Genomic DNA, 26,168 nt, shown 5'->3' with positions numbered 1-26,168 from the left:
AAAACTATTTAACAAAGGAGTTGATGCACATGTGAGCAGTATCACAGAGAGAAATCTCCGCTTGATCCCGTGACTCGAAAAGCTTCCTTGAAGAAAACAACTTGAAACACTCTGGACCCAACACTAGATGGCAGGTGTATGCAGAGCATGTGAATCTGCAGCACTACATGCCATGAACAGGTGCTTACTTGGTAAATAACATTTTCCTTTTTCCAAAATTCTCCCATCACCTCATCCTGCGAAGTGGTCTCTTTTTCCATGTAAAAAGGTCGCACGTCTGGGGGTATACACACTGGTCACAATCTGTCTGCTGATGGACTGTGAGCCTTATGTGGACAGCCTAAAAAGTAACTGACAGTGCGCATGGATGGTGCTTAAATACAGCTCTGCATGTCACTTTCAGAGCATCACATTGTTGGTGCTGTGCTGTGCAACGCCACATCAATGCACAGGGGTAGGGCTGAATATTTTCTAGATCAAGTTTAGTGCAAGGAAATAGTCAAAAGGTGAGGATTCTGTGGTTAGATAGCGTACCCACCAGAAAGAGCATTACAGAAGGTAAGTAATCTGTTTAAATGTTCAGCCAGTATGTGGCAGAATTTTGCACAGTTTTCAAATTTGTAATAGATACAAACTTCTATTACAGTAAAGTAATATTTTAATCACAATTAGAATTCCTGAACTCGTTCTCCATTGTCACTCTTTCTCTATACAATCTCTAAACAAACTCAACAATCCCTCTGGAACTTTTATAGATGTCAGGTAAAGGACTGAGGTATTTTGTGTCAAGATGCATGTGTGGTCAATGCCTGTGGTTTGCATGCACTCCATTTCTAGGTTTGTAAGTTATGCAATACAAATGATTCTGTTGCCTTTTTGGTTTCTTGAGCCATCAACTGAGTCTGCTGGAAAAAAAATTATCACTATGGTAAGTAACTTCCTTTGACTTTACAGTGAATTAAGGAATTCCTCAGTATTCCTAGCAATTAGGCCAAATGGCCCCTAATGTGTCTGAGTTTAAACCCTGTTGATGTTGCCCCAAGATGATTTCTTTGTCCGATTCAAGACAGCACAAACTGATATGTGGATCTGACACATTCCTCTTGGCTTGCAGCTCCTGCTCCTTATGCTTTTAAAAGGCTACCAGGGAGTGCAGTACCATTTTGTAACATGGTGCACAAGGACAGCCAAAAGCACTGGAACCCCCCTCCCCCCCCCCCCAAAATGTCAACAGAAGGATATGGCCTCTTATTTCTCAAGTAAATGGTCCTGCTTCCGGGACCCTTTGTCTCTGCAGGGCAGTCGCCCAACATTTGCCTCTTCCTCATCTTTGTAGCAGATTCCAGTGAAGCTCTTGTTTCTGACTTTCCCTTCCAGACCTGCTCAGGTCAGTGCCTTCCAAATGGCCATGCTAGAAGTCTTCTCAAATATTTGGGGATTTCAAAGCTTCCAGTCGATGTTACCTGACTCTGTGCCTCAGCATTTATTCCAGAGAAGCAGCAAAAAATACATAGGCACTGGCCAATGTGCTGCTGATGCTGCTCTGAGAACCTGTTTCCGCTGAAATTATGAACCCTTCAAAATTGGATGATCTCATTGGTGTGATAAAGCAGGTTTGGGTCTGGCATTGGCATGCCCTTTGCTTAGTGACCAGACATATACTCTTAATGAGTGAATGTTTGGATAGGACTATGAAGCTTTGGAGCTCTGAATAAGGAATATAGGCACATGGAGGAAGGTGAGTCTGAGACTGACATACTTGTTTCTCGTTAAAATGCAGACCCTGATCTCAATTTGCACTTGAAAAAGCTAATGGCATTGATATATCTCCAGGTGACATCCCTTATCCTTCTTGGCCTCCTTCAGAAGAATTATGGTTTGTACCTCTCTGGAACCTAAAGTAATGGAGGGACTGGAATTTAACTTGGAGCTGAAATCAAACATACTCATGGAAATCCTGCTTCCTCTCTTTCAGAACCGTTGGCCCCTTTCAGTGAGAGCCTTTTCGAGGCAGTCCCAAAAATTGCATCTGCCAACCAGCAGAAACTAACAGTCCTCACAAATTGGTGTTAATTTTGGAAAATTACCCTTATCAGCTTTCCAGTACAAAAAAGAAAACCTTTTTCATATCTAGTTATTGGTGATCTAGATACTGCTCAACGATTTTGGAGTGCTGCTTGGACTTGGCCACTATGATTGCTTAAACCATGGCCCCAGTAGTTACTTTGCGTAGACGTAACTGAAATGCTCCACAGGCTTTTCAGGACATGTCCAGGAAACCATCATCGACATAACCTTTGAGTGAACAGGTCTTCTGATAAGTTTCCACCTCTTCGCTAAAGTGCTTTAAGAAGAGATGCACAGCTTTAACCATAGCCTGCTCACTCTGCTTGGCCTATTAGCCCTGCAGTTTGATCATCAGTACTACCTGTTTTGAGGTGCTTCAAACTTGAAGACTTTATGAAGTAGGCATCCTTTCCAGCCAATCCAGGCTTCCCAGATGTCATATTGCTTTTTCAAGCTATAGTGGATCTTAGTGATGCCATCATAAGCAGTTCCAGTCCCCACCATCTGCTTTATCTACTGCCTCCAAACCCTCTGACTTTCTCCGACCTCCACCATCAGGTAAGGGGGCGAGCTCACTTTTTCACTAATTAGATCATTATGACTGAGTGTTACTGCTTCATCCGTGATCTATGCCCTTGCCTGGTTTGTCATCTTTCCTCAGTGTGCTCTCAAGCAAATGCATCGATCCTGAAAGAGGTGCTTGCTCTGTTAGACAAAGACCATAGAAGTTTTGCCTGTGGAGTGGAGCACAGGATTTTACTACCTTTGTTAGGTCTCAAAGAATCTCTGGCCTCCTGCAGACTGCAGATTGGTTTAGTCTTCGTTTAGCAGTTCCACCCCCAGTTTTGTAGGATGAGTTCTGGGGTTGGTTGGTGTCTCTGGATTTCCAGGATGCCTACTTTCCTCTACTGATCCCTTCAGCCCGTAGGCATTACTTGAAATTCACCTGGGAGTTCCAGCTCGGTCACTTCATGGTTCTACCATTTGATCTGACTGTTTCACAGGTGTTTAGCAAGGAGATGGGGATGGCGGTGTCTTCACTCAGGAGGTTAGAAGTCATGAATTTCCACACTGAAATGACTGGTTGGTGAGGCTGGATCTTCTCTTGAAAAACGTTCAGCATGGCCCTCTGGCACAACTTGGGCTTTATTCTCAACATCCATAAGTCCCAACTCCTACCCATAGAGGCTGACTCTTGTTGGTGCCTGGTTAGACACTACTGGAAGGCCTTTCCTCCCCCGAGGTTTGCACACATTGAAGATGTGATCCCAATGTTTCTGATCTGGTTCTGACAACAATTCTGATGGAAGTCATACTGCAGTGACTCCTTGGTCTCTGGCATCCAGTTGGGCCTGCATGCATTGAGGGCACATTTTTAAAAAAATTTGTATACTTTCCAAACTTTTCCTTATTGTTACCGAAACCTTCCTTAATATCAGTCTCCTGGTCTGAATTCCTCCCCTCAACAGAGAGGAAATGCCTGCTAGTGCCACTGCTTTTATTCCATTAACAGTCCCTGCATTTATGCATCTGAGTCTCACTCCCTTTTCTGTTTTGTACTTTTCCTGTCTAGGTCATCTGTTAAAAACCTTTTCTTCCTCTTTGGTCTGGTTCATGGCCAGCACCTCCCATTAACACTCATTCTGTGGCCTGGCCCCTCCTGCTTCACACATTGGTGGTTATTGATTTCCTCCATGCCGTCATCTGGAGTCTCTATTTCCTGGACTTGTTAATGCGTTACTGTAATCCTGCTCCTCTAATATCCAACAAGATTAGACTTTGTTATGAGACTAACAGGTCAACGATGAGGACCTTCAGTCTCTGTGTGAGAAATGTGCATTGCTTTGAGTCCTTGGCGTTTCTATTGCCAAAGGCACTGTCTCACTATTTAATTGCACCATATGTAGGCGCAGGGGCTGCTCCTTGTTGTTCATTCTGCTACCTGAACTGCATTTCCTCCTAGCAGTCTTCCTATTCTGTGCATTTATACAGCACAGTGCTCTCATACGCATCCCACAAGACCATATGACTGCACAGGACCTGTAGTACCAGAACTGTGACTTAATATAAACATGTCAGTAGTTCAGCTGGTCCTGGTGGCCTTTCATATCATACAGGAAAAACACCTTCATTGGGCACAATAACAATAGGCTTGGTGGTGTCCTGAGCTAGTGTTGGAAGCCTTTTGCTTGTGGCACTGTGCTCCGAAGAAGGGCGTTTTCACGGTGGCAGACGGTCTTCTGGGTTGCCTGATTAAGTTCAGTTGCACCAAGTTGCCTCTAGCTCAAGGACCAAGTAAGGGAAGGCCATTACAAAGCGGCAGGTATTATGTTCTCCAGAGTGGTATGCCCACCTGGGTAGCTGTTTGCCACAGCCCAGTATAGGAAGTTTCTGCAGTTGTGTGCACAGCCTTAGTCTCCTAATGGCTGTCTGTGGATGTCTTTAGCATTGAAGAGATGCAGGGTCTGCTTCATATGTTTCCGCTGATCCACTTTTTTCCTCTATGGAAATGACTCTGGGTTGAAATCCTGTCTTTTTTTTTTTTTGCCTGCCATTCCTCCTAAGACAGGAACAAGCCTTATGCAAATCAGCCATGGTCCTGCTCCAGTAAGAGCACTCAAGTCTGGACTGCCATGCCTGGCTCTCTTTGAACAGGAATACCAGCTTTTCCAGACTAGTTTTGGCGTATTTGGGCCTCATCAGAGAGGCGCAACTTGGATTTGATGGCACAGTGACTATAATACCCATGTCTGGGTAGATTAATCTGTTATGCCACTGCTTCTATGAGTTTTCGATTTAGAGTGGGTATGTGTTAACTGCAAAATTGTCAGCTTCTCTACTCCAATTGTCTGACATTTTTTTGTCCCACAGTGTGAATTTACTTAATGTTACCCTTAATCATTGTTTCATCTCTCAAACTTCAGCAGTGTTGCCCTGTCCAATTACTGACATTGAAGAATTTCTTACCAGTAGAGGTAACGTTGGCTTGTAGAGTTGGCGAGCTCAGGGCCCTTCGGTCCAACCACATTTCACTTAGTTCTGCTGTGACAAATTGCTCTTTGAATTCAACCTTCTGTCTGAAGGCCTAGTCTGACTTCCTCATGGGCCATGTTATTACTTTTCCATGTATTTTCCTGCTCCTCATTCCACCAAGGAGGAGAGACCACATAGGCTGGAACCAAGAGTGTGGTGCTCTACTACATTGCCTGTACATGGTAAGAGCAGATCAGCTCTTGGTAGGCTTTGCTGGAGCCAAGAAGGCTGATGCACATAATGTGATGGGTTACTCTTAGCACAAAGATCTGTTATACTTTGGCCAAACACACTCTTCTGGCTGAAATCCGTGCCCACTCTAATAGGGCTATGGCAGTCTCTGCTGCTCTTCCTAGTAGTGTGACCGTGCCAAGCAGCCAGTTATTCATATTTGCATACCTTGCAAACTGTCTCAAAGCTCAGGCTTGCAGTAATGGAAATGTTACCAGAATCTTTTTTTTGCATTATTGGCTCTACTCTGTCCCATCTGTCAGGAAATGGATATTTCTTATGTCTTCATTCATGAAGTGAGGAGTCTGGGAAGAAGCATCCATCAGAAGTAAAGTTAAGTAACGTCTAATGATATTTCTGGTGGATAATCTATTTTCCTGCAGATTACGCTCCACCCTCACTCCTGCCATATTGAGATAACGAATGCCTTGGTTAATAAGATCCCAAAGATGCTATGGTTATTGTGGTGCAATCTTTATATCTCAGTGCACCTCATTGGGGTTCTGAAAAACCTCTGGGTACTGGTGCCAGCACATCAAAAAGATTATATATTCACTATAATTACCTTGTACCTGTGGCTAAAGCTGCTGATGAACCAGCATGGCGCTACCTGGCAATTCTCATGATGTATTGCTGGGTGAAAAAAGATTAACCACTGTAGCCTGATGGTTGGGGAATATTCATAAGGTGTAGTATATGATGGAGGATCTAGTATCCCCAAGAAGTATTGTTACCTTCTTCCAGTGATTATCCTTTGCTCTACACAATTCAGTTACTGTAGACTTCTTGAAGAAACATTTACAGTGATTCATTGCCTTTGTCAGGTAGTTACTCAGCTCAGATTGTTCCTCAGTCTGTCATGCCCACTGTATCACATGCCTGTTGTCATGGGCAGGACCATTGCCACTGAATCTAATGCTTTTACTTCACAGAATGTAACCAAGGGAGCCCGGCATAAAATAGCTTTAAGCATTCAGAAGCTGCGTGAGAGGCAGAGTGTGCTGAAGTCCCTGGAGAAGGTAAGGAAAATTTCTCTACCAATGTTGAGAAGCTTAATGGTTTGTGAGTTAATTGCAGAGAATATTAGCCGTACTCTTATCTTTCATTCTCTTACCTGCTGCCTTAGCTGATGAATTTGTAAAATATCTACTTGTGCAAGGACAGGATTCTTCCCACACTAGAACACTAGAAATTGTTGGACAGTTACTTATGAAAAGGGTGTAAATGAAATCATTTGTAGATTTTGTAAAAAGAAAAAAGGGGGGGGGGTGTAATAGGAAAGTGAATTTGCAACCGCTGAGCAGAATTTCACATGAGCAAATAGAAGTGTACATTTCCTTATTTGAAAATGAAATTCACAAAAGTGCTAGGAGTATGGTTTCCAGGTCTTTTTATATAAACACTTATGAATGCCTTAAATTTATATGTTTCCACTTATGCAAGGACATATACATGTAAGAGCACGTTGGAGACTTTTAGGCCTCCAATTGCATTGAGCATCTGTTCTTTTTTTTTTTTTTTTCTCTTTTTTTTTCTTTTCTTTTTAAATATTTCCATGCATCAAACAATGTTTTACTAAATGATTCCTCAAAGGGATGGTATTTAAAGTTGCACAATTGTTTAGCCGAACGTTTTTTTTATTTCTTTCAAGTTGTGATTTTATTTGTCTACATTGAACTTGAAAGCTAATCACCAATCCTGTTTTTAGGTATATGTAGCTGTATATATTTAATCAGAGATTATAAGAAGCTTCAGATTGTTACATTTTTCAAACGTTTTGCATGCATGTGTTTATGCTGATACCACTGTTTAGTTATGCAGGCTGAGCTCACTGGAAAGTGCATTTCCGTAGAGCACTTAATCGAATAGTAAAGACTTTTTAATAATGAACCTTCTATGCATACATTATGACAAAATACACATATCGTCACAAATCGTGATCTTCACACTGCCATACAGCAAGGTGTATTGTAACCTGGGATAAAAAGAGTTAATGCTGTGAGATGTCGGGCCTTCTTGTCCAGTGGACATGAACATCTTTTACCCTTGACCCAAACAATATGTCCTGGGCGTCTGGTGATGGCAATAACACATCCCTGGCTCATTTGCTTCTTCATCTGTGTATGTTTTCAAAGAGGGCCTCCTGACTTTGTCAGTGAAATCAAATTTATGAAAAGCCTATGTTTAACCTGCACAGTATTCACGTAGGGTAATGTACAATAATGTTCTTGATTGAAAAGTTATGATTTTACTATATGGAAAAAGAAATGATCTTTTATGTAAAAATAAATAAAATGTACTATTCTGTCAAGTCATTGAATTCTGCAGAGAATTAAAATTCTGTTCAAGAGAAACTGCCAAAGTTGTTGTTCGGTAGGTAACAACTCTTACTTGGAGAATAGGTAGGACGTAAAGAATGATGACATGGCCTTATGGAACCTTTTTGGTTAGGGCTTTCTGCGGGATGTTTAACTTGGGGACCCTCCAGTTGGGACTGCAACGTCCACTGCCTGGTGTACATTTCTGTTTTCCTGTCCTGAGCATGTCTGCGATCTTGGTTTTTGATCCTGGCCCTAGCCTCATATTAGTTTAGTGTGTTTAGAAGCCTCTGCCTTTTTTCTTGACAGGCATGTTATCCTGGACTGGTCTTGTGACATGGAAGGGTGTACCAAGCATACCCTCATCGGCGTAACTAAACCTATGGTGGGCTTCCCTGCAGAGTACATGAAGGGGCCCCATCTGCGCTCACTCAGGAGTCACTGGTCAGGGCACTGTGCTGTGGGAGCCTTTGTTACGCCACTGCATGCCCTCATTTTTTTGGATGGTGATGTGGGTTTAGCTTATAGGGTGGTAGTGTCAATGAGGAGTGTCTTGTGAATCCATAGTTGTGGACTGAGCTTTTTACTTGTCATTGAATTCGAGGACTACTGCCCTTAACCCAGAACCTATGGCTAACATCTCATCTTTGTGTGTGTGTGACCTGTGTGTTGCATGTGTGAGTGAGCTAGCACAATGGGGTCCTTTGAGTTCCATTTTGGAAGACCTTGGCTGGCATGTTCTTGGCACAGCATGGAGGTGAGATTGTTTGGGTAGTCAGTGCAGCCTTTGGAAATTCAATTAGGCCTTTTGCTTAGCCTTCCTTTAGCACTCCTATTTGGTAGGTGGTGGGCGTGATGGGTGGGACATCAGTGTCTGTTCTTAAAACTGAAAGGCGACCCTTTAGGTGAAGCTAGTCTCATGATTCCGCTGATCTCTGTTATGTGCGCCTATTAAGTTGCATGCCGAAAGCTCATATCTTTGTTCCTCACGGTAGCCTGACTTGCTGTGAGGAGCACCATTCGGCAGAAAGGCTGTCTGGAGAGTAGCCTGATAAGGACACTTGAAAGGAGAACAGACTACAACCAGTTCTGGAAGTGCAGATGGTGGATCCACATCTTAGGCACTACTTTCACTGTGTAAAACTGTGTAAAACTGGGAGCCACTAACACACTTATAACAGTTATAAGTTGTAACTAAGGGAGTGCTCCCAGATGACTCCTCTGCAACCGGAGCTTATGTCTGACAGCCAGCTACCCAGAGGGGACTTCAAGTAGCAGGGTCTCCTGTCACCCACTGAAGTATACATTGTGGTGAGCCTTTTTTGAGAGAACCATACTGAACTGATATTATCTGCACTTGAGCCTTGATTCATGCTGCACATGCACTAACCCTAGGAGGATCTGCCTAGGCTTATGAGAATCAGAACTCCCAGGTAAAGGGAGTGGATGGCTGTGTCCTAAGGCGAAGTAGCTGAAGTGCTGGTGCAGTTTATTTGTACCTGCAAATATTACCTGTGTGGTATTCAGTTTAAAGTATCAAGTGTTAGAACTAGCCCTTAGAATTCTGGACACAGTTGCTGCTCAAGTCCAGTCAGGGGTAGGATTAGCTGAATGAGAATTATCTGGCTTTCTTATTCTTTGACGGCTGTGGAGGTGGCAGGAAGCACTTTCTTTCCTAGATTCACACTTCTATTTTGTTCTTTTATAATTGTACCCTCAACGTTTGTGCATTTCTGTTTTTATTCATTTTTTTGGGTTAGTAAATCGCCATTTTTTTTTTTTAACACATGCTGTGTTCCCCCACCCTTTGTAGGATATTTTGGAAGGTGGGAACCTGAGAAATGCCTTTCAGGAGTTGCAGCAGATCATTGCTACTCCCATAAAGTACTACAGTCCCTCACAGATGGCGCAGAAAGATGGTCAAGGCTCTGAATGCCAGCCCCCTGCTGGGTCAAGGGCAAGGCAAGATAAAGCAAGCAGTGAGCCAGAGGAGAAAGACACAGCTGCTGACCGTTTCCAGTCCCCCCATGCACCTTCTCTGGATGGTGAATCTGCAGCGGCACCCATCGCTGAAGGAGACATCCCAGGGCAGCTCACCAGAGTGATGGGTAAAGGTAAGATAGTATCTTTCACAAGGTTTATAATTAGTTGCATTTTTCTACATAAGTTGATGTTTGGCGCATAGTCAGGCTCTTCGGTGAAGGTATATTGGGTTTTAAATTAATATTTCAGGTTAAGGTTGGTGAGATTTCAAATGTGCTGTATGGTCATGACCCCAGTCATTTACACAAGAATACCTAGTGGAGATGGGGTAAGCACTTGCACATAAGTGAGGAATGGGGCAGGCTCTCACTTTAGGGTGATGAGTTGAGGGAGGTCATTTGCTTCTGGGTAGACACTCATATCTGTTCCCTAGATAACATTTCTATATATTAATGGATGCTTTGCGCCACCTTTTTCACCACATGAGAAAAAAGCAGTTATCAGGGGTTCTTCATTGATGGTCATAACCCTTGAATAGATCTGTCCTTGTATGGGGACCCCAGAGCAGTTTTCAGTCTCATCTACTAAGCCTTAGTTTGGTTAGTCCAGGAAACATGTGACCCGTTACCTTAAAAGCAGGCTATATTGCCTATCTTTCTGAGGGAGGCTGGCCCAGTGTGCGGTGGACACCTGTGGTGTTACACCTTCTACTGAGTCCAGGCAACATTTATTAGTGTTCGTGTCTCGGTTGCCAGGGTTCTCTAGTGGTAGCAGTGGTGAGCAGCCAAGACTTACCTAGGAGTGTGAAGCACTTGCAATGACACAGTAGTTACACATTAACTTATCACATATGAAAGGAACCACACAGTGTTGCAAAAATAAAGGTACTTTATTACTGGAACACCAGACTTGATTACTATAGGTAAACCCCCCTTCTGAAGATAAGTACACACAAAATATGCACAGATAAGTATTATGAAATAGCAGAAAATAGCAAGGGCGCGGAGGGCCAAACCATTTACTAAAAAAGTGGAATGCGAGAATGAGCCCCCCCCCCCCCCACCAGAGGATATGGAGTAGTTAGCCAAGGACTGGGAGAGAGTTAAACCCCAAGAGGTAAGTATCTAGAAGACCTCCAGCGATCAGGAGAGCAGAGGTGTAAGTTACCTGGTTGTCCCATAGGCTAACATGGGGAATCGTAAATGGAATATTGAAAGAACAGGGCCAGGCTAGTGAAAACAATGGGGGATTCTGTATGAAGAGGATCTGCAAAAGAAGGGTACAAAGTCCAGTCCATACAGGAGTGTCCAGGTGGGGCAGGAAGCAATGCCCACCCTTCTCTAGGTGAAGAGCCAGGTCGATGGTGGTGGGTGAAGTCCAGCTGTGGAGTCCAGGAGCTGCGGTCAAGTCGCCTAGGAGCTGTCCGTGATGATCGCCGGATTGCAGAAGGGTCAGTGGTCAGGAGGACCACCAACAAGCAAATGCAATTGGAGTTGGAGATTTGCAGAGCTGGAGAGGACCAGCAAGGTCCTGGGGACTCAACCCTTGAAGGGGAGTCCAGGCTGACCCTAACAAGACAGAAGAACCAACTGCAGAAGCAGTCGGAGCCCCCACGAGCAAACCACTGGCAGCAGGCACTGTAAGTCTCAGTGAGGCCCAGGCAGCACACCTGAAGAGGAGTCCCATGTCGCTGGAACAGCAGAGAGGAGACTGTCCCTGTAGAGTTGAGTGCTGGGGGCCAGGTCTACTTGGAGCCTGAAGATCCCTCGGAGCAGGAGTCAACAAGCCTTGGTTGCTGCAACAGTCATGGTGCACAGGGATTCTGTTTTGGGAGAAGAGGCAAGGCTCACTGTCTCCCAAGTTGGACAGAGCCACCACCTATGTTGGAGAGACCTTGCAGGTCCAGAGGACAGCAGTTCCCAGCAGCCTGACGTTGTTGCCTTAGGTGCCTGGAGATGCAGGGGAGTGACTCCTTCACGCCAAGGGAGATTTCTTCATGGGTGTTTGGTGCAGCTGACGTCATGCCGACCCCAGAGGATGCACAGCCATGGAAATGTTGCAGGTTGCTGACAGTAACCATGGAAACAATGTTGCAAGGAGAGGTTGTCTCAGTGTTGCAGTCTTGTTTGGTTCATGTGAAGTCCAGCAGCGGTTCCTGTGGCCAGGAAGAGGTTGTTGCAGAGGAGTCCTGGTGGAGTCTTGCATAATGAATCTGGGGACCCACCCACAAAGAGTCCCCACCCCCCCCCCCCCCCCCCCCCCAAAAAAAAAAGAAAATCTCGGTCACTTTGCAAGGTGACCGCTTATCAGAGGGGGTCATTGACATCTGCCTAACCTGATTAGTCAGATGCTCCTAGAGGCCTCTGCCCATCTTAATTTCAAAATGACAAAATCAAATGGCCACCTGGAGGAGCTCTGGGTACCATCCCTGTGATGGTGATGGACAGTGAGTGGTCACTCCCCTTTTCTTTATGCCGTTTCGCGCTAGAACAGGGACCTGGTGTCCCTGGACTGATGCAAAATGGGTTATGCAAGGAAGACACCAAATGTGCCCCTCAGAGCAAGCCGGTGGTGTGGGGAGGCTACCCCTCCCCAGCCTTGTAGCGCCTATTTTCAAGGCAGAGGAGGTTGTACTCAGACTGGAAATCCTTTGTTCTGCCTTCCCCTGCTTGAGCTGGTCAAGCAGCATGAGGGCAGAATCCGCTCGCAGACCCTGGAAAACTGGTAGGAGAAATACGAGGGGACCTCTAAGGAGCCCCCAGAGTGCTTGTAATCATGCCACCAATACTGGCATCAGTAGTGGGGTATGATTCAGACATGTGTGATACCAAACATGTCTAGGTTCAGAGTTACCATTATGTATCTGGACCATAGGTAGTGACCTATGGCCAGTACATAGCTAAAATGGGCTCCCTGCACTTTCGAAGTCCAGGGAATCGGAACTGGAGTTCATAGGGGCACTTCTGCTCTTGCGGGGGGTCCAGACACACAGGGACGTGCACCCTGCTGTTAAGGCTGAGACGGCCTCCCATATGGGTGGCTTACAGTGACCCGGTGTGGTGACCAGCAGTTAAAGGGTGCCTGCACCTTTTCACACAGGCTGCAAATGGTAGGCCTGCAGACAGTTTGAATGGGCTCCCATGGGTGGCATAATGCATGCTGCAGCACATGGTGGACCCCTGGTGTACCAATGCCCTGGATACCGAAGTACCGTATACTAGGGACTTATAGGGGTGCACCTGTATGCCAATTGTGGGGTGTAAAGAGTAACAAGACAACCACATTTAGAGGAGTGAGCACCATCACTGAGGTCCTGGTTAGGAGAATCCAAGTAAAAACAGTCCAAGCACACTAACAACAAGCAAAAGATGGTGGTAACCATATCAAAAGGTGGGACTTTCAGTTAAGTGTTATACTCTTAAGTCACTTAGGTAAAATTAAATGTTACCTTTTTTAAAACGGCCTTCACAAACACCTTTTACTTTTTCAAGTAAAATGAATAATACATAGCAATGTAGGTTTCAACACTGAAACAATGCAAAAAGGACACTGAACCTTTAAGAGCCTCTTGACCTCTATTGTCTTATGATGGCCTTTAGGTAGCCGTTTACGCAGTTCCTTTTTTTTTCTGGCTCCTGCTGACAAGATCTTGAGCAGAGCGCTGCCTTTAAGGTTTTTCACCAAAACGTTTTTATCTGTACCTTTTACAACACTGACTCACTTTTAAGGTACAGAGTTTTTTTAGGTCATTTACTGATTGGAAATATGTCTATTTTTTTGTCTTGTTTAAAAATTATAGCTATTTATTTGTTTGTATGAACTGCCGAGAGTGTAGCATGAAAATGGGAAACACAGAATCGCACAGTAACTATATCATTTGTTTGACAGACTCTCGTGAGCTCAAGACTTGTCGCCACTGCAAGTCTTTCTCTCTGCGTACTTTGAGGGAGAGAAAAAAAATTCTCCATGACGAAGTGGAGCAATGCAGATAGCAAGATTCCCTGACTGGTGATACAAATGAAAGGGGAAGAGACTGCTCCCTTCACCAATGCCCTTAAGTCACTGTCTGAGGACTCCTGCAGAAAGAAATCCAAAACGAGAATCTGGAGAAAATCATCTCATTTGACATTCAGAAGTAGTACTGCACCTACTTGATCGCCATTGAAGACTGGATCGACTTGGATACCACTTGCGACATTGAGGAGCCGAGCACCTTTTACAGCGAAACACTTAAAAAATCGAAGACTTCAACATCAAGAGATCAGTCAACTTCCTTAAATGAGTGGCTTTCACACATGAAAGCTTGCAGGCTTCCATCAGAGTCTGACTTAAAGTATTCTAGAGCATATTCGCCATCAAGACGTCACACTAGATCTTGCTGCTATAGGTCTAAGTCATGCTCAAGATCTGTATTGTCACTGTCGTCACTGATGGGGAAGATTTTTTTCCACCAGATCAAGATCCTCACAATCTCATCATGCTACTTCGTCCTTGGGTCTGTACTCAGCTACTCTGACAGATTATCACCACTGAGAATATCTCCTATAGATATTAGTACCTTTCAGGAGGTTCTCATCAGAGGAGCCAATAAGCTTAATATTGACTTACCAACTGCTGCCATCTCCACATTGGTAATCTTTGAGAAGCTACACCAAGGTCTGGACTTGTTGGAACCTGCTATGGATTTGTCTAACACCGGCTCCTGTTAAGGCTGCCACAGCACCAGTGTTCTTTCACTAAAAATGTACCACTGTTTCCACAATTGGCACACCCCTGGCACACAGATAAGTCCCTTGTAAAAGGTACCAGTGGTACCAAGGACCATGTGACCAGGGAAGGTCCCTAAGGGCTGCAGCATGTTATGCCACCCTAAGACACCTCACCTAGCACATGCACATTGCCATTGCAGAGTGTGTGTGTTGGTGGGGAGAAAAAGGCAAAGTCAACATGGCATCCCCCTCAGGATGCCACGCACACAAAACACTGCCTGTGGCATAGGTAAGTCACCCCTCTAGCAAGCCTTAAAGCCCTAAGGCAGGGTGCTCTATACCACAGGTGAGGGCATAGTTGCATGAGCAATATGCCCCTACAGTGTCTACGTCCATTCTTAGACATTGCAAGTACATTGTGGCCATATTAAGTATATGTCTGGGAGTTTGTCAAAACTAACTCCACAGTTCCATAACGGCTACACTAAATACTGGGAAGTTTGGTATCAGACTTCTCAGAATAATAAACCCCCTCATGACAGTGTTGGATTTATTAAAAACAAAAATTACACAGAGGGCATCTTGGCCTCCTGTATTTTACCCAATCCTCTAGTGTAGGACTGACTGGTGTGTGCCAGCCTGCCACAGAGAGACTAGTTTCTGACCCCCTGGGGTGAGAGCCTTTATGCTCTCTGGGGCCAGAAACAAAGCCTGCTCTGGGGGGAGGTGCTTCACATCTCCCCCTTGCAGGAACTGCAACACCTAGTGGTGAGCCTCAAAGGCTCATGCTTTGTATTACAATGCCAGAGGGCACTCCAGCCAGTGGAGATGCCCAGCCCCGGGACAAAGCCCCACTTTTGGCAGCAAGTCCAGAGGGGTAATTAGGAAAAACAAGGAGGAGTCACCACCTCAGGCAGGACCACCCCTAAGGTGTCCAGAGCTGAAGTGACCCCTTCCTTGCAGAATCCCCCACTTTTTTTGGAGGACAGGGACCTATAGGGACAGGAATGTGCTTCCCTCCCCAAAGGGAGTGAGCACAAGGAGGGTGTAGCCAACCTCAGGGACAGTAGCCATTGGCTACTGCTCTGACCCATAAAAACGCCCCTACATCTTGTATTTAGGGCTCTCTGAACCAAGCTAGTCAGATTTCCTGACTATCTCAAGGAAGGACTGCTGAGCTGAAAACCCAGCAGAGGAAGAGACAACAACTGACTCTGCCCCAGCCCTGCCGGCCGTCTCCTTCTGCAAGATGCAACGCGTTCTGCAGGACCAGTGACCCTCTGAAAAGCCTCCAGGGGACTGTCTGCACCACCGAGGACCAAGAAACACCTGTTGACAGCGGACCTGCCCAAAAAGAAGACAAACCATCTTTAAAGGGACTCTCACCTCACCCCAGAAGCATGAGTCTAACTACTCTGCACCTGATGCCCCTGGCCTGTGTCCAGAGAAACCAACTACCCAGAGAGGATCACCAGGCGACTCGGACGTGTCCACCCTGGGCTGACCTTGTTGTGTAGCCATTTTAACTATAGCTCCATGCACTTTATTTTAGCATACTAGGCCAGCCACTGTGCACTCTAACCTAGATATATTTTACTTGGGTTCATTTTTATTTATTGTTACAATAGTCACCTTTACGGTCTTGTTTTATTTTCTAGCTATCTAACTGTTTTGCCTAGGCCAGCACTCTGTTCTCAAACAAGACATCCTTGCTCACTCTATGCTTCTTCCAAGACTACAGCATGATACATTGCCGGTGAACGTGGTATAAGATTAGTCTCCGACATTCGTAGAAAACACACATCCTTACATAGGGACATTTTCTCAGAACATCAGCTGTTTTATTATAAAAACGTTTTGTCAGGAAATGCTTTTGGATAGGGCGTACCATCAGCCGTGGCCTTTACGGCAGCCCGTATGTCTGCATCTGGTTTCCTACTTAAATGAGTTACTGCAGCAACAGCAGCCGTAGCTACTGCTGACTTTGTGGCTTCATCAGTCACTTTATTCCCAGCAGTGTGTATACCAGCGCGCTGGACATTTGGTAGCGTTTCCTTTAGAATCGCTACTTTGCCCACAGAAGTCTGTGTTAGATGGTGTTGCCTTTAGAATCTCTGAACCTATTCTGGCGCCAGTAATGCAGGTATTCATTGAAGGACTGGACACAATAATACAAATCACAAACGGTGTGTACTGTGCAGGATCCGTACGTTCCAGTGCCATCACCAGAGCTTTCATCTCTGCTAGTTGTGCTGTGCAATCCCCTAGGGTTTGCGTAAAGGTATGTAGGGGACAAAATGTATTGTCTTCCATATAGCCGCTTACGACTGCGCAAGCAGCGGAATACTGATGTTTCCTGCCAATTGCAGGTTTTGCAGAGCCATCGATGACATGACTCTATGAAATTGTTCAGTAGGCAATGTATTTGCTGGAACCGGGTATTCTAGTTCGTACTGCAAAAATTCTTGAGTCTGTAACTTGGGTCAAAAGTGTAATCTACATCAGTGGCTGTCAAAGACGTGGCCCATTGTATCCAACATGGATGTAATGCTTTTGCGTTAGGAACACTTGTTTTTGTAACCGCTTCAAGGGCTGAGATTGGAGAAACGACAATTATGTGTTTGCCCTGGCCTAGAGGTCTTTCTTTGTTGACAGCCATCTGAACAGCAGTGAGAAGTTTCTCAGTGGGTGCAAAGCGTTGTTATCCAGCATTGGATCTTTCATAAATTCACATGCTTGAATCATCCCCGTCGTCGAAGTGGGAGTCCCCACGGTACATACAATAGCAATAATTAACAAATAAAAGTTTTTTGCCATAGGCTATAATGGAAACAGTAATTGCTCATATAGCGTATCCATGTTCTTTTGTGAAAAGGACCCAAACCTGCCTGCTGACCAATCAGGCACCAGCACCCTCTAGAACACTCTCCAGAGAAGCTCCTTCCCTCAGATTTTCTACTGCACGTCATGTGCAGGGAGTCTCCCTGAGCTCTGCTCAGTTTTCTACTACTTCAGAACCTTTTTTCTCTCAAAAGAATTGAAAATATGTCAGATTCTTCTAGAAAAGGCCTTGTCCGCCCTTGCAAGACCTGTCGAAAGAAAAGGCTCCATGTTGATGATCCACATAAAGACTGCTTGTATTGTCTCTACCCACAACGTCAGGTGAAAGACTGCAAGATATGTCGCACTTTCTCCACAAAAAACCCTCAGGGACCGTGAGGGTAAACTCCTGACATGGTTACAGGCTAAATCCTGTACTTCAGGTGAGGAGAGGGGGGGTCAGAGAGGCCACACAAAAGGTCCAAATCTGAGGACCTGGGCCAGGCAGAGAAATCTAGAAAGAGGCAGAAATCACATCGTGGAAAGGGCTTACAGACTTCAATCTCCTCTGAGCCTTCCTCTCCTCTTCAAAAGAAGGAGTCCTACCGTCTTTCTCCTTCTTCAGAGCCTTCTACCTCTAGAAAGGTGACTCTTAAAATCAAATCGACAACGACACCACCGTCGACGACCGTGACGACGGTACGAACAACTACCGTCTCCACTACATCGTCGACGAGACCATCGTCAGCATCGACTACTCCGACATCAACGGTAAGGGCTCCTATCCCTCTCAATCAAACCTCCGTCGACGAGGACTCCAGAACGGAGTGCGTCGTTGACATCGACGATAACATCGTCGCTTATAACACCGTCGACGACAGCCCCGTCAAAGAAGCCTATTTACATTCTGTATAATGGCAGCCTATGAGCTACACTGCCCTGCATTGTTTTATTCTCATGAGAGGTGTAAATAAAGTATGAGAATGTATTTTTTATTACATTTCTAGAATAAATAGTTATTTGAACGTGAATTTACACTACAGCTGTTTTTTCTTTTTAACAATTTGGTCTGTGTAGCTGTTCACATAGGCTGCACAGTGTTAAACGTGCCCAACAGGTTGTTGAGGAGGGCCAAACTATCTCCAACAACCAAATAAGGTCGGCTATGGACTCAGCAGACACGGCGGCCAGGAGAGTGAACACGGCAGTAACCATCCATAGACACGCATGGTTACGAACCTCCGGATTTAAGCCAGAAATCCAGCAGGCTGTGCTGAATATGCCTTTCAATGAACAATTGTTTGGGCCAGAGGTGGATACTGCAATAGAAAAACTGAAGAAAGACACGGACACGGCCAAAGCCATGGGCGCGCTCTACTCCCCACAGAGCAGAGGCACTTTTAGGAAGCCGCGCTTTAGAGGGGGGTTTCGGGCCCAAACCACAGTCTTCCACCTCACAAGTCAGACCCACATATCAGGGCCAATATCAGAGAGGAGGTATTCGAGGACAATATCTGGGTGGACCGTTCCCTAAAACAAGTTGGAAATTCCAGAGCCCGAAAACCCCACAAACCAAACAGTGACTTCAACACCAGTGGGGGGGAGACTTACAAATTATTACAACTGGAAACACAACTACGGACGCATGGGTCCTAGCCATTAGCCAACATGGTTATTGCATAAAATTCCTACATTTGCCACCAGATGTGCCTCCAAGAGCACACAGCATGTCCAAACACTTAGATCTGCTACAACTAGAAGTCCAAGCATTGTTACAAAAAGAAGCAATAGAACTAGTACCCAACCAGCAAAAAGGAACAGGTGTTTACTCCCTGTATTTCCTAATTCCAAAAAAGGACAAAACACTGAGACCCATATTAGACCTCAGAACACTGAATCTTTACATCAAATCAGATCACTTTCACATGGTGACACTTCAAGACGTGATTCCATTGCTCAAACAGGACTACATGTCAACATTAGATCTCAAAGATGCATATTTCCACATACCCATACATCCTTCCCTCAGGAAATACTTGAGGTTTGTAATCCAAGGCGTGCATTACCAATTCAAAGTGTTACCATTCGGCATAACGACAGCCCCAAGGGTATTCACAAAATGCCTTGCAGTAGTGGCCGCTCACATCAGGAGGCAGCACATGCACGTATTCCCTTACTTAGACGATTGGTTAATAAAAACCAGTACTCAGCAACAGTGTATTCTACACACAAATTAAGTCATAGAAACCCTTCACAAACTAGGGTTCTCTATAAACTACCAAAAATCACATCTACAACCGTGTCAAATACAACAATACTTAGGAGCAACAATCAACACACAAAAGGGGATTGCCACTCCAAGTCCACAAAGGGTACAAGCCTTCCAGAATGTGATATTAAACATGTACCCAGACAAACACTATCAAGTGAGGTTTATAATGAAACTCCTAAGCATGATGTCTTCATGCGTAGCCATTGTCCCAAACGCAAGACTACACATGCAGCCCTTACAACAGTGCCTAGCAACACAATGGACACAAGCACATGGTCAACTTCAGGATCTTGTGTTGCTAGACCGCCAAACACACACCTCGCTACAATGGTGGAATCATATAAATTTAAATCAAGGGCGGCTTTTCCAGGACCCAGTGCCTCAGTACGTGATCACAACAGATGCTTCTATGGTAGAGTGGGGAGCACACCTCAACCAACACAGCATCCAGGGACAATGGGACACTCAGCAGAAACAACTTCACATAAATCAGCTAGAACTACTAGCAGTGTTTCTAGCGTTGAAAGCATTTCAACCGCTAATAGCCCACAAACATATTCTTGTCAAAACAGACATGACAAAAATGTATTACTTAAACAAACAGGGAGGCACACACTCATCACAACTGTGTCTCTTAGCACAAAAAAATTGGCATTGGGCGAATCACAATCACATTCACCCAATAGCGCAATACATCCCAGGAATTCAAAACCAGTTGGCAGACAATCTCAGTCGAGATCACCAACAGATCCACGAATGGGAGATTCATCCCCAGATACTACAAACCAACTTAAAAAACCTGGGAACACCGCATATAGACCTATTCGCAACAAAAGAAAACGCAAAATGTGTAGCTGCAGATACACATGCTGTGCACTGTTCCTGCCATCTAGTGTTGGGCTTGGAGTGTAACAAGTTGTTTTTCTTCGAAGAAGTCTTTTCGAGTCACGGGACCGAGTGACTCCTCCCTTTCGGCTCCATTGCACATGGGCATCGACCCCATCTTAGATTGTTTTCTTTCCGCCATCGGGTTCGGACATGTTCCTCTTCGCTCCGTGTATTCAAATCGGAAAAAGACTAAACTGACAGAAAATCAGTGGTATTGTTTTCGATTGCGAAACATCTTGCACCAACACCTCTACACCGGCAAAACACAGCTTCGGTGGCCCTTCGGGGCTTCCGCGCCCAGCCAAGGCCTGGTCAACCCGACCACACAACATCGAAGCCTAATGGACCGGACCCCATTCCGTTTCTGCCCACAGTGCCACGCCAAGTAGGTCTACACAGACCAACACCTGGTCTGTAATCTGTGTTTGTCACCGGACCACAGAGAAGATATTTGCGAGACCTGCAGGTCACTTTGATCGAAGAAGACCTTGAGGGATCGGAGGGTGAGGTGACTGCAAATGGCGTTGAAGAGTTCAGAGCAGCTCGGCGTCGAGGAAGAGGAGTTGGCTATCTCCATCCAAGGTTCGGATTCGGACGACTCCGACTCCGACGCAGACCGACCACTCACAGCAGGCCAACAAGTGAAGCACGCCTGCCCCGACCCAAGCCCACAGTCAGACCAAGACAAAGCATATGGCCTTGGGGACGCCACTGCCAGAAGGCCATGGCTCGACCCATAAGAAATCAAGCGGTGACCAAGCAACACCTTCGGCACCGAAAAAGGCCAAAATTGTGCCGAAGTTTTCGGAGTAGAGAACACATCACCGAGAAAACTCGACATCGACTGGTGGAGTCGGCAAAGCCTCGAATGAGTCTTTCGAGGCCGAAGCCTATTGTCAGCATGGGCATTTCAGTGCCAAAAAAAACTGCTTCGGAGCCAAAAAAAAGCCTTGTTCACTGAGGAACATGGACTCTTAAAACAATTAAAAGAGATACATAGATTTGAGGAGGAACTTCACCAGATGGAGGAGTTTGAAGAAACTCCAGCAAGACTACAGATCCATAAGGATACTGTGAAGATCCAAACAGCGCCTCCTCTCAAATTCAAAAGGAAACTGTCTTTCCAATCACGTACGGATACTGAACAGCCAGAGGCTAAAGTCCCTAGAGAAAAATCTCCATTACGCCAGTTCTCCCCCAGAACATTCTCCTCCGCATTCACTGGTACAAACAATTTCACCTCTTGCCACGCCCACTGCACAGTCACCCACACGTACTGTGCAGTCGCAACAGGATGCAGACCCTTGGGACCTCTATGATGACCCTGTGTCGGACAACAGTCCCGAGTGCTATCCCTCAAAACCCTCTCAACCTGAGGATAGCACATCATACACTCAGGTATTGGCGAGGGCTGCTGCATTCCATAATGTGAGCATGCACTCAGAGCCCTTGGAGGACGACTTTCTCTTCAATACTTTGGCCTCCACGCATGCTTCCTACCAAAGCCTGCCGATGCTCCCAGGCATGCTTAAACATGCACAACAAATCTTTCAGGAGCCCGTGAAAGGAAGAGCCATTACACCACGGATGGAAAAGAAATATAAGCCGCCACCATCAAATCCAGTGTTCATTACACAGCAGCTGCCCCCAGACTCAGTAGTGGTTGGAGCTGCGCGAAAGAGAGGCAACTCACAATCATCTGGAGATGCACCACCTCCAGATAAGGAGAGTAAAAAGATTGACGCAGCAGGGAAGAGAGTAGCGTCAGTCTGCCAATCAGTGGCGCATAGCAAACTCTGAAGCCCTCCTCGCACGATATGACCGAGCTCATTTGGACGAGATGAGCAATATCATCCAACATCTCCCCCAAGGAATACCAGAAAAGGGCTCAGCAAGTGGTAGAGGAGGGACAAGCAATACCAAACAATCAGATATATTATGCATTGGATTCCGCTGACACTGCTGCAAGAACAGTGAACACTACAGTGACACTTAGTCGGCATGCTTGGCTAAGGTCGTTAGGTTTCAAACCTGAGATTCAACAGGCGGTCCTTAACATGCCATTCAATCAACAACAACTGTTTGGCCCACAAGTGGACACAGCCATCGAGAAAATGAATACGGCCAAAGCACTGGGAGCGCTCTACTCGTCCCAATACAGAGGGACATATAATGCAGTATAGGGGAGGTTTCAGACAACAGCCTGCAGAAACATCCACCTCTCAAACAAAACCCACCTACCAATCACAATATCAGAGATGGGACAATTTCCAAGGTCAAGGGGGAAATTTCAGCCCACTAAGCAGGCCACTAATAACAAGCAGTGACTTGCCTGTCAACCTCCCCCCAACACACATCCCCTGTGGGAGGAAGACTCAGATTTTACCACAAACATTGGTCAGACATAACCACGGACACATGGGTTCTATCAATTATCCAACATGATTACTGTATAGAAGTCACACATTTTCCTCCAGATATTCCACCAAGAGCGCACAAACTGTTGTCGCAACATCTAACAATGCTACAAACAGAGGTGCAGGCACTATTAACAAAACAAGCCATAGAACTAGTACCTCACCAACAAAAAGGAACAGGGCTTTATTTCCTATATTTCCTTATTCCCAAAAAGGACAAGACACTAAGACCAATTTTAGATCTCAGGACTCTCAACCTATTCATCAAATCAGAACACTTCCACATTGTGACACTACAAGACGTAGTCCCCTTATTAAAACAGGGAGAATATATGTCAACACTGGATTTAAAAGATGCGTATTTTCATATACCCATCCATCCATCTCACAGAAAATACCTCAGGTTTGTCATACAAGGAAAGCATTACAAATTCAAAGTATTACCCTTCGGGATAACAGCCCCCAGAGTATTTACAAAATGCCTCACAGTAATAGCGGCCCATATAAGGAGACAGCACATGCACGTATTCCCATATCTCGACGATTGGGTAATAAAAGCCAACACTCAACAGCAGTGTCAAAATCACAAACGTTATGTAATAGATACCCTACACATGCTAGGGTTTTCTATAAATTACCAAATATCACACTTGCAACCTTCCCAAGTTCAACAATACTTGGGAGCAACACGCAAAAAGCTATTGCCAGTCCAAGCCCACAAAGGGTACAATCATTCCACACCATGGTACCAAAGATACAACCAAATCGGCACTACACAGTCAGATTTGTGATGAAACTTCTAGGCATGACAGCATCATGCATCGCAATTGTCCCAAACATGCGGTTACACATGCGGCCCTTACAACAGTGCCTTGCAAAACAATGGACACAGGCACAAGGCAACTCCAAGATCTAGTGTTGATAGACTGCCAAACACACTATTCGCTTTAATGGTGGAACCCTGTCAATTTAAACAAAGGGCGGCCTTTTCAAGACCCTGTGCCTCACGCCATTCTCACAACAGATGCATCAATGATTGGGTGAGGAGCACACCTCAACAATTACAATTTACAAGGACAGTGGGACAACCAACAGAAACAACTACACATAAATCAATTAGAGCTGCTAGCAGTCTTTCTAGCACTAAAAGCTTTTCAACCTCTTCTAGCTCACAAACACATACTTGTCAAAACAGACAATATGACAACAATGTACTACTTAAACAGGGGGGAACACACTCATCACAACTTTGCCTCCTAGCACAAAAAAATTGGCATTGGGCAATTCACAACAATATTCGCCTACTAGCGCAATATATCCCAGGCATCCACACTCAATTAGCGGACAATCTCAGTCGAGATCACCAGCAAACTCACAAGTGGGAAATACATCCCCAGATACTACAAAAATACTTTTGCCAGTGGGGGACACCAGACATAGATCTGTTCCCCCACAAAACAGAATGCAAAATGCCAAAATTTTGCGTCCAAGTACCCACACCCTCAGTCCAAGGGCAATGTTCTAACTTGTCAGGGATATTTGCATACGCTTTTCCCCCTCTCCCACTCATCCTTTTCTAGTCAACAAACTCAAACTAATACTCATAGCACCAACGTGGGCACGCCATCCGTGGTACACCACACTGTTGGACCTCTCAGTAGTACCTCACATCAAACTTCCAAACAGACCAGACCTGTTAATACAACACAAACAACAGATCAGGCACCCCAATCCAGCAATGCTCAGTCTAGCAATCTGGCTTCTGAAGTCTTAGTTTGGCTATCTAAATCTTCCAAAAGAGTGTATGGAAGTCATTAAGCAGGCAAGAAAACCTCCCACCAGGCATTGCTATGCTAACAAATGGAAAAAATTAGTTTTCTACTGCCAAGCGAAACACATCACACCGTTAGATGCATCCATACAAGACCTCGTAGGCTATTTACTACACCTACAAAAAACAAATCTTGCTTTTTCTTCCATCAAAATACACCTCACTGCAATCTCGGCTTACTTGCAAATTAAACACACAAAATCACTGTTTAGAATACCAGTCATTAAAGCCTTCATGGAAGGACTAAAGCGGATCATACCTCCAAGAACCCCACCAGTATCCTCGTGGAATCTTAATATTGTACTTACACGACTCATGGGTCCACCTTTTGAACCCATGCATTCTTGTCAAATCCAATTTTTAACTTGGAAAGTGGCATTTCTAGTAGCGATCACCTCACTGCGAAGAGTTAGTGAAATACAAGCTTTCACTATTGAGGAACCCTTTATGCAAGTGCACAAACATAAAATTGTTCTCTGCACAAATCCAAAATTTCCACCAAAAGTAATTTCACCGTTTCATTTAAACCAAACAGTGGAACTCTGTCTTCTTTCCACAGCCAGACTCAGTAGCAGAAAGAGCCCTTCATACATTAGAAATAAAAAGAGCACTAATGTACTATATAGACAGAACAAAACCATTTCGTAAAACTAAACAATTGTTCGTCGCATTCCAGAAACCCCATGCTGGTAACCCTATATCCAAACAGGGTATAGCCAGATGGATAGTTAAATGTATACAAACGTTTTACCTTAAAGCTAAAAGAGAGCTACTCATTACACCAAAGGCACACTCCACTAGAAAGAAAGGAGCAACAATGGCCTTTCTAGGTAACATACCAATGACAGAAATTTGTAAGGCAGCCACTTGGTCTACACTTCATACTTTTACCAAACACTACTGTGTAGATGTGTTAGCAACACAACAAGCCACAGTAGGACAGGCTGTATTAAGAACATTATTTCAAACAACTTCAACTCCTACAGACTGACCACTGCTTTTGGGAGGATTACTGCTTTGTAGTCTATGCACAGCATGTGTATCTGCAGCTACACATGCCATCAAACGGAAAATGTCATTTACCCAGTGTACATCTGTTCGTGGCATGTTGCGCTGCAGATTCACATGCGCCCTCCCACCTCCCCGGGAGCCTGTAGCCGTTTAGGTTGCAATTAGAAATTATATATATGTAAATAAACACTACTTTAGCGCAAACTATGTACATACATATCTATTCCATTGCATGGACATCTTTACTATTCTCATTCTACCACTCCTACCTCACCCTCTGTGGGAAAACAATCTAAGATGGAGTCGATGCCCATGCGCAATGGAGCCGAAAGGGAGGAGTCACTCGGTCCTGTGACTCAAAGACTTCTTCGAAGAAAAACAACTTGTTACACTCCGAGCCCAACACTAGATGGCAGGAACAGTAGTGCACAGCATGTGAATCTGCAGCGGAACATGCCACGAGCAGATGTACACTGGGTAAGTGACACTTTCCATATATATATATATATATATATGTATATATGTATATGTTTGGTGACGTGTAGCGGTGTGTGTGTGTGTGTGTATATATATATGTGTGTGTGTGTA

The 26,168-nt window shown here is 45.0% G+C and overlaps 1 protein-coding gene across 4 annotated transcripts in view; it reads left to right on the top strand.

The window, feature by feature from the left end:
- Positions 1-26,168, top strand: part of SAMD4B (sterile alpha motif domain containing 4B) — an 870,829-nt gene that overhangs the window by 285,178 nt on the left and 559,483 nt on the right. For all 4 annotated transcript variants that reach the window (XM_069206928.1, XM_069206927.1, XM_069206926.1 and 1 more), the window contains exons 6-7: positions 6,264-6,350; positions 9,463-9,763. In XM_069206928.1, coding sequence (XP_069063029.1) covers positions 6,264-6,350; positions 9,463-9,763 — 388 coding nt within the window. The remainder of the gene's footprint in view (positions 1-6,263; positions 6,351-9,462; positions 9,764-26,168) is intronic.

Source organism: Pleurodeles waltl, chromosome 9, assembly GCF_031143425.1.
Source record: "Pleurodeles waltl isolate 20211129_DDA chromosome 9, aPleWal1.hap1.20221129, whole genome shotgun sequence".
In the NCBI taxonomy this organism is placed as follows: domain Eukaryota; kingdom Metazoa; phylum Chordata; class Amphibia; order Caudata; family Salamandridae; genus Pleurodeles; species Pleurodeles waltl.
The sequence above is the reverse complement of the archived record's forward strand: the minus strand, read 5'-3'. Positions and strand labels throughout refer to the sequence as shown.